General features: G+C 39.6%; 1 protein-coding gene across 2 annotated transcripts in view; it reads left to right on the forward strand.

Moving 5' to 3' along the window:
* The window catches only part of LSAMP (limbic system associated membrane protein), a 591,338-nt gene that overhangs the window by 551,723 nt on the left and 26,299 nt on the right, over positions 1-13,316 (forward strand). Inside the window, exons 5-7 of one of the 2 annotated variants that reach the window (XM_019734849.3) lie at positions 5,427-5,547; positions 6,034-6,182; positions 12,903-12,938. In XM_019734849.3, coding sequence (XP_019590408.1) covers positions 5,427-5,547; positions 6,034-6,182; positions 12,903-12,938 — 306 coding nt within the window. The remainder of the gene's footprint in view (positions 1-5,426; positions 5,548-6,033; positions 6,183-12,902; positions 12,939-13,316) is intronic. The other variant, XM_019734850.3, reaches the window with a different exon arrangement.

A 13,316-nucleotide genomic window follows, 5' to 3' on the forward strand; every position in this document is an offset into this window, starting at 1 on the left:
GGCAACCTTTAGTTTATTCATGTATTTGGGAAGTATCAGTAGAGACATGTCCTAATATTTATGATCTATTATGGAATCTTCAGAGGAACTACTCAGTAAGAATCCAGAGTTACTGTAATTTTCTACCATAACTTTGCAATGTGAACAAAAACCATAACTTTCTGAGTACCTTCAGAGTACCAAAACTATACTAAAGATATTGTATGATTCACTGCAGTCATCACACTGACAGTGACCAGCCAAAGGGGAGTCACAGTGGTCCCAGCCTGCCGCAGCAAGAAGGAATATTTACTTTATCACAGATAGACGTTGTTTAGTATGTGTAGTATTTCTGGTAGATAGTGATTTTGAAAAAAGAACTTTTAGTCACTTTCATTATTGTTTCTAAATTCTCTATAGACAATACCTGTCTTATTGCCTGCATTCTTTGCCCCCACCCCCATTGGCCCAACACTGCACACTGGGAGATAATTGAATTATCCTCATTCAAAAAGGATAAAAACAAAGCTCAGAGTAGGTAAGCATTTTCGGCCACAAAAATCAAAGAACTTGTGAGTGGTAGAGTTAGGACTCTAACTGGAGTCTAACTCCAAAGCTCTCTTTCCTTCTGTGACTCCATGTGATAAAAGCAATAAAAATAATAAATGTAATCACTTTAGGTGTTAAACATGCTCTCATATACGTGATTTCGTTTGATCTTTACATCAAACCTGAAAGATAGGTAGGCAGGTGTCATCATCTACATTCACAGGTCAGGAGCTTCAGGAAGACAGCATGTCGCCTCTAGGAGGTGACAATCTAAGAGACAGAATTTGAGCCCACATCTTCCGATTCCTAATGTGGGTTTATATCCACTATGTCACTGCATATTGTGCCATTTTTTGGTACCCTGTAATAGCAGAAATATGTAACATTTACCTTTTAAGCTATCAGCATGCTCCTCTAAATGGTCTCTTTCCTTATTTGGAATTCAGTTTTCTCTAAAGAAATTCATTCCAGTGGAAACACAGAGAGTTTCAGAACATGAGCTTCAGAAAGATGGGTTCAAATCCAGACTCCATCAAATGCTGGCTATGTGAATTTGGACAAGTTGCTAACCCCATGTAGGTCTGTCTTCTCATTTATAAAGTAGGTTAATAATCCTTACCTCCTAGGGCTATTATTTGGATAGAAAGATTATCTAAAGCCGAGTAGGGTGCTGGCACATGGTAAATGCCTATAAATTGAATTCTTTATTAAGAATTGTGTTATTTTATAACTATTATTCCAAATATTAGGAAGAATACATGAATGATATTTTATTTGCTAGGCCACTGTCATTTTTATCCTATTCATTCTCATTGAAAGAGTCTTGTTATTGGTGATATAAGAAAAAACCCTTATTAATATTCTCAGAACCCAGAATTTTGAAATAATAAAAACTGGAAGAGTCCTTTGACAATTGGCAAGCTATTCCAAAGTCACATAAAGAATAACAATGGACTTCTGTGCAGCATTTTTATTAAGTCTCATTTTTATTATAACCATATTTTGAGCAAGGACGTCTATTACTTTAATTACAATAGGCATGCCACAATATGATTTGTAATAATTTTTCTTAGCCTCACCTATACAGAATTAATTACAAATGAATTTTGAAATATTCATTCCAATAAGCCATGAACAAATAGACCTGCACCATTGTGTCATTTGAGAAATATTGGAAACAACAAGCTCTTCATACATCTATCACTACCTGTGAATTTACCCGAGTACAAGAAACTTTCTAGAATTTCAAGGCAGTCGTTGGCCTTCGTAATTGACTAGTGCCATCTTGCCCCAAGATTAGTGCACTTAATTGTGTTCAACCCTGGTTCACTGCCACCTTTCCCATGTCTCTGAAGAGTTAACAAATAGCTTACTACTTAGTTACTCTGGTTCTGAACACATTGAGAAATAAGTAAAAGAGTAGTATGGGACGCCCATTTGCCCCCATCATTAGAGATCAAAGTGATTAGTGGTAGGAACTTTTGTAGCTGACTTACCTCCATCATGGCAGCCTTGGACTGGGGCAGGCCTGCCCACCTGAGAAAGGGAAGGGAAGAGCCCCAAGTAAGACTTCATAGTTGAGAAGCAGAGGTTCTTCTCTACTCCCCAACAGAAGCTTGGTCCCCAAAGGAAGAAGGTGAAAAGATGAGCCAACCAAACCTAGTTTGTTCTTCCCAAAATTTTCAGTCAGAAAACCCATTCTTCCCCCTAGGTCTCAGAGCAGGGATATAGACTAAATAATCTCCTGCCACATGGAAAGAAACATCCAGAGTGAGGAAGAATTCTCCCATGAAACTGTAGAACTGAGACCTGTATTCCTGGTCCCCTGGAGGAAGGACTGGAAGGCATCCACTGTGGCATTATTACATTGAGGTGCCACCGCTAGCAGCACCAGAGGTAGAGGTGGTGGAAGGTGTAGCGTCTTGGTCCAGGTTTAGGGCTGGTTGAGCAAAGCGACAGTCATCATTAAGGATTTATCAGTTATAACCATGTGGCTCTGGAAACAAACTAGTTAAAACTCATTTTACAAATTGAGAAATTAAACAAAGCAATAGAATCACAACCAAGATTATTTCTCCAGCCAACATGCTAGATTGTGGAGTCATTGGCAGTTTTAGAACCTAATACAGATGACCTTTGAACAACATGAGGGTTAGAGGCACCAACCCCTGTGCAATCAAAAACTCCACACATAGCTTTTGACTCCCCCCAAACTTAACTTCTAATAGCCTACTGTTGACCAGAAGTCTTACCCCTAACATAAACAATCAATTAACACATATTTTGCATGTTGCATGTGTTTTATAATGTATTCTTACAGTAAAGTAAGCTAAGGAAAAGAAAATGTTAATACATTTATAGTATTTATTGAAAACAAATCCACATATAAGTTGGAACACACAGTTCAAACCCATGTTGTTCAAGGGTCAACTGTGCAGTGCAGAGGTGAGCATGGGAAACTAATACTCAGTGTTTTACTGCTGATCATCTGTTTCTCTTCTTATGTATCTTACCTCAGTGGATGGCATCACCTAGATGTTCAAGCCAGAAGCTGGGGTGTTATCTTTGACACTCTTTCTTTTCCTCACTCTTCACATCTAATCTTGTCAGTTCTGAAGCTCCATATCTCTCAATCTGAATCTGTCCATTGCCTTTCGGCCCCTTTATCACAAACCAAGTGCAGGCTCTCTCTGGAATCCTTCAACAATCTCCAAATAGACTTCCTTGCCTCTGGTTCCAGCATTTTATAGATGAAGAAATTGAAGCAGTGTGACTCTCGACAAGGTCTGAACTCTATAATGAGGAAGGACAATGGGAAACAGAGCCCAGATTTGAGCTCAGGTCTATCACACTTTAAATGCAAGCTTTTAACCTCTCTTTGATGTTCCATCCCTATACAAATACCTAACCCCCATCACGGCTACCCCCAGTTATTGCGTTATTTTTTGAACTAATGTTCTCTCATGATCTATATAACCAATCATAGAATGAAAGAATTTTAAATGGAACCCCTTGGTGATCATTTTAAGTTAACTCCTTGTTTTAAAAGAGGAGAAGTGAGGATGCTTTACAAGCATCCTCGGTAAGGATGCTTGCCTAGGCCACAGTCTGGTTAAGGGAAGAGTCAAAATCAGACCTCCGGTGTCCTATTTCTGACTGCAAACCCTGACTCCTAATCCATGGAATAGATCAGTGAGTTAATTTTGAAAGTTAGCAATGTAAGGGTTAAATGAGTTATGGGTATAAAAATATATTTGGGTCATAATGATACAAACTGCTCATTTGTAAAGAATGGGCAGTTGTGACTAGAATTGGGATTTTTTTTTTAATAGCTGGAAGGGATGCTATCGATCATTAAAGTGTGGTTTCCTCATTATATAGGTAATAAAACCAAAGCTCAGAAAGATAAAGTGTATAATGGGAGGTCCACACAAGCGAATTGAAATTAAATTTCAGGACTCCTAGTTTCCAACCCAGGGTTCTTTCCACTCATCATGTTGCCTGTTTGTACCTATACAAAAATGAGCAGATAAGTCTAAAGCAGCAGCAACAACCGCCACCACTACCCACTTTGGCACGCCTGTTTATACACGGACTGGTGGTGCTTATCCAAACATGCTCTAACTCCCCTTCTCTGACAGTGATTTAAAGATATCCAAGCTGATGTGAAAATGAAATGGGGGAGAAAATTGCAGACTAACTAGATGCTTTTGCACATCTTTTCTTACTAAGATTGGAGTCTTATATAGGCAGAAAACTTGGAAAAAAATTTGTGGATATGAAGAAAGACTCCAGAAATAAGTGAGCTGAACCAGGTACTGAACAGATTTAAGTGAATTTTGTATACTACAGATCACTTTACTATTTTCCCTAAATAAGCTTTTTCCTCTACAAAGTCTAAACAGATTGTTTGGGTAAATTTGTTCCATGTGCGTGCAGCCAAGTTGCCATTTTCTGGCAAATAGCCTTTGGACATAAAATTATTTTTCTCTTTGAAGGTCCATAACCTGAACAAACACAGCATCATCAAGCCAGGACCTCACGTCTACCATCCTACCTCAGTCATGTGGACCTGTAAACACTTGTTCCACTCGCCACAGGATTCTTTGAAAGAATCGTGTTAAATTCGAATGTCGGATGTGTTTTGTTACTGTTTTGCAGCCCAATCCTAAGCAGCAAGAATCAAGTGCACAACTGCCAGAGAGAATAGAAAACTGATACACCAGAAAGACTTCTATGTACCAAGATAGATCTCAAACTGTACCTTCATACATAGAAGCAAAATTTACCAAGGTCATAGATATTAGGGAACACATAGGAGAAAAAAAAGTAAGGTGTTTGTTTGTCTTTCTGCAGTTCTGAAACAATATCAGGCTAAGCTTGGGATGGGAGCACTTTAGCCCTGTGTTATTTTCATGTGACTTCTTACTGTCATCTCAGACTGTAACAATCCTAATGATGATAATGATGATGATGAAAAAGAAAAATGCTCAAATTATACATTGAAATCTCAAGTCCTTTAGTATCACCACTTAACTTATAAAAAAAAAATCTATGTAAATATTATAACCTATGGTTGAAATAAATGATGGTCTATTGGAGCAGGAAAAAAAGATTCCTAGATTCTATTTCCATAAAACCCTGTTACGTGTCCCATTTAAGTAAACCAAGTCTACATTTTCATTAATTATCTCTTATTTTTATTTAATTTCCATTAATTGTCTCTTATTTTTATTTAGTTTTCTGATCTCATAATTCATAGAAATGGAGCTTTAAGACTATTTTTTCCTGCACTTCTTCAGAGTCTCTTTTCTAATTTCTTCTTGTATGGAACTTCTGGAGTGTTCTCTGACTGTCATGGAAACTGTGTGCCTACTGTGTGCCTATCCTTCCCACAGATCCTCCCACTATCACGGAATCCAAGAGCAACGAAGCCACCACAGGGCGACAAGCTTCACTCAAATGTGAGGCCTCTGCAGTGCCTGCACCTGACTTTGAGTGGTACCGAGATGATACCAGGTATGTATGTACAAACCTGCCATGCCCCCACCACTCTGCTAGGTGAGGGCACCAGAAACCCTAATGACAAAAACAAGCCCAACTCTAATTATTTAGGCCTATACTATTAGACTCTTTCTTTTCCAGATCTCTTTATCAAGTGCTTTGGGGCCTGTAGCTCTTAAGCTGAAAAAGCCCCAAAGCACTCAGGTTCCATGCAGAGAGTGAGGTAGGTGCTTCAGTGGGTAATTTCCACCTGCATGTCTTTCTTGCCTATAGTGGAAACCAAAGCCCAGGGAAACTCATCCATCCCCGAGTCTGCTCTGTGGATGGACATTGCTTCAGATAATATGGAATTGCAAAATTGCAATGAGGATTTGAGCAGGGAACAACCAACTCCAACTACTTCCTTTCTCTCCTTTTCCTCCAATATAACGATGAAAAAGGAATTACTATGCCAAATCGTCACCAGTGTTTCTTTTCGCTCTTCTGTTTTTGAACTCTTAGGATAAACAGTGCCAATGGCCTTGAGATTAAGAGTACGGAGGGCCAGTCCTCCCTGACAGTGACCAACGTCACTGAGGAACACTATGGCAACTATACCTGCGTGGCTGCCAACAAGCTGGGGGTCACCAACGCCAGCCTAGTCCTTTTCAGTAAGTATGCCAAGGCAGGCCCGATGTGGGAGAACTACATGGTTGGAATTCTCCCATGGAAAACTTAAAAAACAACTTTGTATTTATTAAGGGTAAATGTATAGAAACATCAGAATATAGTCACTGAAACAGAAATACAGGTTCTCAATCCCTATGCATAAGACTAGGTTTACAAATGAAATAACAACGCTCTCTTCCCTGGCTTATTTTTGATAACTGACTTGTTTTCTTTTTGTTTCTTTGCTTGTTTGTTTAGTTTACTTTGTTTTTTTTGTTTTTGTTTGTTTTTCTGGTTGGCTAAACTGAAAGAATATTCAGAGAACAAATATCTCTTTGGTGATGGTCTCTTTCAAGAGCAGAGGTGATATAAGATCCTAGAATATGGATGGCAGTGAAAAAATGGCAGTGATAAGAGTGATTAAGGAAGAAATGTTCAGTGAAGATGGATTAGGTGCTGGGAGAAGAGAGAGGCTGGAACAAGAAAGTGTGTTACTAACAGCACAACAGAAAGGGTGGAACCAATGATTAAAACATAATATAAAATCTAAAGGAGGAAAAATGGTTGCAGAAAGGTTTCCATATGACAGCAGAAAACATTGCTTGCCTGATACATTTTTGGAAGAGAGGTAGAATGATAGGCGAGAGGAGCCTTTCTGAAATCCTAAAGGCAGACTAGGGAGGAGTCAGTTGTGTTCCTGACATTAGTAGGAGAGCGCATTGTGGAGCCTTGCTTTGTAGCAGGATGTTGTAATCAGGTTATCTGACCCCTCTGCCTTGTGGCCCAGTAGCTAGGGGCACAGAAGCAAATGCTCCCTGAGAAACAGAAGTGTAATGGGTGAGATCAGGGAAAATGATAAAATTGGCCTTCAGCTTCTCATTCATAACTCCCGTAGACTTCAGTCTCTAACAGTTGGATGGGATACAGCTATAAAATGCTGTATCGATATGAAGTTTAAAATTCATATCCCTGTTTACTTGTCTCCAAAGACCAAAGATCAGCGTTCTTTGCTTCAGATAGAGACATCAATATCTCAAGACACTTGAGAAGACATTTGTTAAGAAATGTAGTTACCAGTTTCATTCCTGACATAAATAGGGGAGAAAAATCAGCCTCAACTATGAATTTCTGACAAGTAGAAGGTGATCTGGTTAAGTAGAACAATATACACTGAACAAGAGGTTTTATAGGGCTTGGAAAAGAGAAAATGGGCAATTGGATGAGTTAGAGAAAGTGAGCAACTATAAATTTTCATTAAAGTATCTTTTCTTCCTGTTCCTCCCAGAAGAAGTGTGCTAATGATATATTTCAAATAATAAATAAAATGATACCTATGGACTGAGAGAGAGGAAGGGGAGGAGGATGAAAGGATGGAATACCTGAGGAGGACAGAGATTGCATGGGCTGAGCCAAAGATAACGGAGATACTGGTAGTCTGAAAGGCAATCTCAAGCCCTACAATAACATTGCCCTATTCACAAAAGGTCATTTAAAGGATTTTTAAAAGTAGTTCGAATTAAGAAATGTCCAGTAAAATGTCAAGAATCTTACAGAATTTCTACCTGTAAACTGAGAATCAAGGACCTGGACAAGTGTATCATAATTATATTGCCCTTGATAATTTCACAGAAGTCACCCTCAGTTACATATCTGAGAAGTGACAGTGCTGTGATGACCGATATGCTACCACCCAGTGGGCCCACACTGCCCCCTGCAGAAGTGCCCACATAGGCACGCAGAGGCAGCTATGCATCAGTATTCAGTTTTGCATTGATTTCCCACCTTATGGGAAAGTTAGGAGGTGTGATACTCACAGAAGAATAGAATTTGAAAGGTCATTAGGCTTTGAGGTGAAAAGAAGCTGCTAAAATCACCAGAAATTAGTGAGTTTATTGCCCTATGTCTTAGACCCAAGGCCTAAGTGTGGACTTGTGCTTCTTATGTAACAGGGATGGCACTTCCACCACACCCACCCCACCACCACCATTTAGGTTTCTGAGGTGCATTGTTGCAGGCTTCATAGCTGAATCCTTGGAAATGCAGCTCTATAGTAGCCTATTTTCCACCAGAAAGAAAAAGAGAGGGGGGGAGGGAAGGAAGGAAGGAAGGAAGGAAGGAAGGAAGGAAGGAAGGAAGGAAGGAAAGGCGGGAGGAAGAGAGGGAGGGTGGCTTTGAGGGAGAGCTAGAAGAGGAACGGGAAAAAGGAAGAAAGAAAAAGTACATGTGTGAACAGATTGCCCATCACTTAGATTCAAAGTAGAGGGGTTTAGTGGGAAGAAGGAAGACACAGTTGGTGGCGGTGCTTTTCCACAGCCCAGGGTCAGGAGGGGAGTGATGTGTGGGAGGGCAGCTGAGGCTGGCTGCGCTGACAGAGAGCACTGTGTGGGCAGCGGGGTGTTCTGCTGACCCAGCCAGGCCAGAGCACACGAGGCAGCTGGTGAGCTGCTGCCAGCCAGAGGCGGCAGCAGGTAGAAACCAGAGCCAGAACCCCTGAAGAGTTCACGATTATCCATCTTCACTGGTGCATCAGCACATTTTCAGTGTTCACCGCAGTGACGTATGCTAGCTTTTTACACAGTGTCAGTGTGCGGTCACTGGTATAGATTGCCCTCCACCATATACATAGCACATGTACTTTTGCACTCTCCAGTCAAATGTTGGTCTCCGAAGGGGTCAAAATAATGGAATGAGAGTGTAAGAAAACACTGTCCGTACGGTAATTTTTTCCTCATTTAAACCAGTCCTTTCTCCTTTCTTGTTCTCCACACATTCTAGCATTCTGTTTGCCAAGGATCCATACCACCTCAATGTATAGATCCAAGTAATGCCTTTTATACCGTTTCCTTCATCCTGCGCAAAGGGATCCATTGTATAATTTTTCTGAACACATTAATCCAATGGTACAGTGTGGAGTGTGGATGGGCAAGGATTCAGCTCCTTACTCCTTGTGGGATTGGGGCCGTATGCATCATGTGAATGAAGACTTGGACTTCTGATGATGCCAAGAGAAGTTTCATCACCGTCATATGTAACGTAATAGATTCCATGCTTCCACACTGATGACTCTGATGTACCCACAAAGGACACTGATCTTGTTTCAGTGCTTACATTGAGTTACTTTTAAAGCAACAAACAGGGAGGAAGAATAAGGGTGATGATTTTAACAGCATCACTTCTTATCAAAAGAGTGCTTACAAGGGACTCGGCATATGTGTTAAACGCTTAACATACATGATCTCATTTAATCATCAGGACGGCCCTATTAGGTATGTATACTTCTCCGTTATACAAAGAGGTTGAATAACTAAGTAAGGCTGCTGGTATTTAAATTCTGGTAATCTGTTTCCAGAGTCCAAGCTCTAGACCAACTCATCATCTAGATTTGTTTATGCAGGAAAATGTTAGGAGATGTATGTTTTGTTGTTTGGAGGTGAGGAGACATTTAATTTCTTTCTCTTTTTTTCAGTTAGTGAGGCCTTTCCACTGACTATTCCTGCCCACCCAAGAGCACTGCTTCTGTCACCTCCCACTTCCATTTCCATTAACTCCCGCCAGCCTGGGTCTACTAGATTCATTAGACCACTGACTTCACTTTGTCACCTTGAGAATCCGAGCTAATGTTTCAGCCTAGTGGTCAGCATTTGACCCTTGAGGGGATGAGTCCCATAGGACCATTAAAGGACAGGATAGATCAACATGTGGATTGGTAAGGTTCTTTACTCTGATGTTTGAGACTCCTGAGTACAAAAGAATAAAAATACAAAGAAATCTGCACTGGTCCATACCACATCAGTGTGTAGGCCGTTTTTACATTTTCTTTTTAATTTTAAAAGATTATTAACTTGTAAACCTGTACTGGATTAAATTTCAAGTAGTACCGAAGCAACCCAGCCCGGAGAGAGCCCTTAAAAACAAGGGCCTCCGAGCTTCGTTAGAAACCATTTTAAGCTATTGTCCTAGGGGCCCAGTGTTTAAATGTGCACCACTCAATGATGCTAGTTAAGGCTTTGCAAAGCCTCTTAACCAGCTACTTCTGGATGCCACATAATGAAACAGTTTGAGCAGCTATTTGAACACTACCCATGTGTAGTTTGAAAGACTGTCTGTAAACTACTCATAAGGGCTCTCTGTGGATACACAGGAAAATAAATGGGAAACTAGTTTTAGTTTCAAGAATAGGATATGCTGACTTCCAGAAAGATCACTGATATCTGCAATTCTCACTGGAAATTAAAGAAAAGCATTTCGGAGTTAATGAATTACCTCTACATATATATATATATATATATATATATATATATATATATATATATGTATGTATGTATACACGTATACACACACACACACACACACACACACACACACACCCCGCTCAACTCCAGCTTTTGTCTTTTAGGTTCTTTTAATTCAGAAGGTTTTCTTGTGAGATGCTAATGCCCATTTAAGTGTTTCTCAGGGTATCCCAGCAGAATCAGCCAATAATACCTCATCCTTTCATTTAGCAGATAAGAAACTGAAGCTCAGAGTTAAGGGATTTACTAAAAGCAACAGAACATAGTACTGGGGTCAACCTTAGAGTTCTGTTCCTGAAACCTCCCTATCAGTTGCCAAGTTAGGTTGACCTACTCAAGTAAAGGCATACCTCAGAGATACTGTGAGTTCAATTGCAGACCACTGCAATAAAGCAAGTATTGCAATAAAGCAAATCATAATCTTTTTGCTGGTGGAGGGTCTTGCCTTCAATTTATAAAAAATGCAACATCTGTGACATGCAATAAAACAAAATGCAATAAAACGAGGTATGCCTGTATTAGCAGCCAAAAGACAAAGCACATAACACCAAGGTTCCTGCCCTCCCCTACTTTTGAATCTCAAAAGTTGGAGAATTTTTTTTTTTCATTTTCAGTGGCAATTACTTTACTTCACACTCTTACAGGAGCCCACAGGCCCTGGCAAAAACTGTAAACTACAGCAGAATGACGGTGGAAGAGTAAGGATCAAAAGCTGGGATGGGATGCATCTAAGGAATGATGCATCAGTAGGATGGAATTAAGAGGATGAGAATAACTAATGGGGCGTGATAGGGCTCAGATGATGATAACAGGGTGGAGCTAAGATGATAATGACAAGCTGGGAAGCCGTGGAAAAGGCAATGAAAGGAGGGTGGATGAGATGGTTTAGCAATACAAATGGTCTTGTGGAAATGAGGGCAGAGTGCGTTTAGCCAGCTGTGAACAGTGTGATGAGAAAATATTAAGCTGAGTTATTTAAAGAGTCTGAATAATAATGGTAATAATAAAAATAAAATACAGTAGATAGAATATAATATGGGACAGTGGTCTCCGACTGCTACATAAATGCTGAGAGCAGTTTAGCTATTTATTTTCAAAGCTGGAAACTTAATACCAAATAACCAGTGGAGGTTTAAACCATTTTTCTACCTGACACTTGTGTAACTAAGACACAGTTGTTCACTGCGCTCTTATTGACCTGTTCTATCTTAATGCGCTTAGGAAACTTTGGCATTTATGCTATAACTTTCAGCCAAGCTAGAGAAAAAGCCCACTTGGTCAGGTGACTGGGTTTTGTGTGTCCAGATGTATTGAGTGCCCAAATCCCAGGCAAAAATCTATGCTTTCTAAGCTTATGGTACAAAATGGCAAGCAGATCCAATTTGAATATACACATATGCTTTTCTCTTTGTGGTTTTGATTTTTTAGTTTCATTTATCGTTGGTCTTTTTTTAATCAAGCTGCTAGGAGGAATATAGAAACGTGTGTTTAAATACATTGCACTAAAGGGTTTGGGGGTAGCAAGTAATGCATCCTCTCACTAATGTACCATTCTGCCTTTCTGAAAGATCCTCAGCAGGACATTTAGAATTAAACCTGGAGTGTGGATGAGATAAGCAAAGGATACCGTAAAGTCCGAATTTATGTACAGTTTATGGTCAGTAGCTTGGGGATGAGACTGTGAGGGACACATAAGCCAAGACACAAGTGTTCCAAAGCAAAGCACCTCTTATGACTCAACAGGATGTATCTATCATCAAGCAAATTTGATCTAGTTGATCAAATTCCAGGTGAGACTGTATTTCCACGAGAGGGTGGGATTAAGGAAAAGACTAAAACGAAAATTATATCATGCTCAGAAACTTAGTATCTTGGCATTATTCTTGCACTGATATCAGTAATATGGAAGTAAGAACCTGAGGGAAAACTTGAATTAGTAGTTCCCAAAATAAATTTTCCAGATGCTTGGCTAAAGCTGTTATGAGCTATAGTGCTTAGGGAGAGGAAAGGAATCCTTAGCTACCATAGGTCCATCTGTCATGAGTTAAAGAGACCAGAACCAGGAACAAGATGCATAACCTGAATTTCATTACTACTAATTTAAACACCCTCAACCCCAGTCCTCCAAAAAATCCTCTAATTTTGGTAGTCGGTTTTTCCACTGAAGGGTATGATGCTGTTTGTAGGGTTACTATAATCGGTTTTTTAAAAGGATTTGGATTTTAAGTGTTACTGATAGCTCTTGATACTCACTGTTGGTAGGAAAAACAGACAAACGCTTTATGGGAGATATAATCCTATAGGCATGGAAATTCATCTGTTTTATAATTGTCTGAAGAGCTAAACATGAGTAAGATATACATAGGTATATAGATACATATCTCTCTTATATACAAACTCTCCATGATGCTTGCTATTTTTCCCCTTTAGAGCGTGTTTTACCCACAAGCCCCCTCCCCATTCAAGGTCAGTATGATTTTTATCACTGTAGCTCTGTTGCTGGGTCATTCTCCATCATCTATCATGTGGAAAAGACACAAAGGGGGAAACACATTCACAAAATTAACATCCAGTATAAATAATTATTTTAAACCTTCAAAAGAAAGTCAATCAGTTGCCCCACATCAGTTGACAAGCATGTAACAGATCCATCACCTAACTTAACTTCAAGTTGAGAAGACGACGCTAAACTCAGAAAGCAATTTTTTCTTAAATTAGTATGCATTAAAGTTAATTGTGAACTCACATATTTGTAACAGAGCCAGTTAAATCCTAAAGCTCATAGAAATACAAATCCTCTAACTGACCACCCTCACATTTGGAGGTTTGTGCGATCTGAATCTG

Source organism: Rhinolophus sinicus, chromosome 17 (assembly GCF_057876585.1).
Source record: "Rhinolophus sinicus isolate RSI-liver-muscle chromosome 17, RSI-T2T, whole genome shotgun sequence".
Lineage (NCBI taxonomy): Eukaryota > Metazoa > Chordata > Mammalia > Chiroptera > Rhinolophidae > Rhinolophus > Rhinolophus sinicus.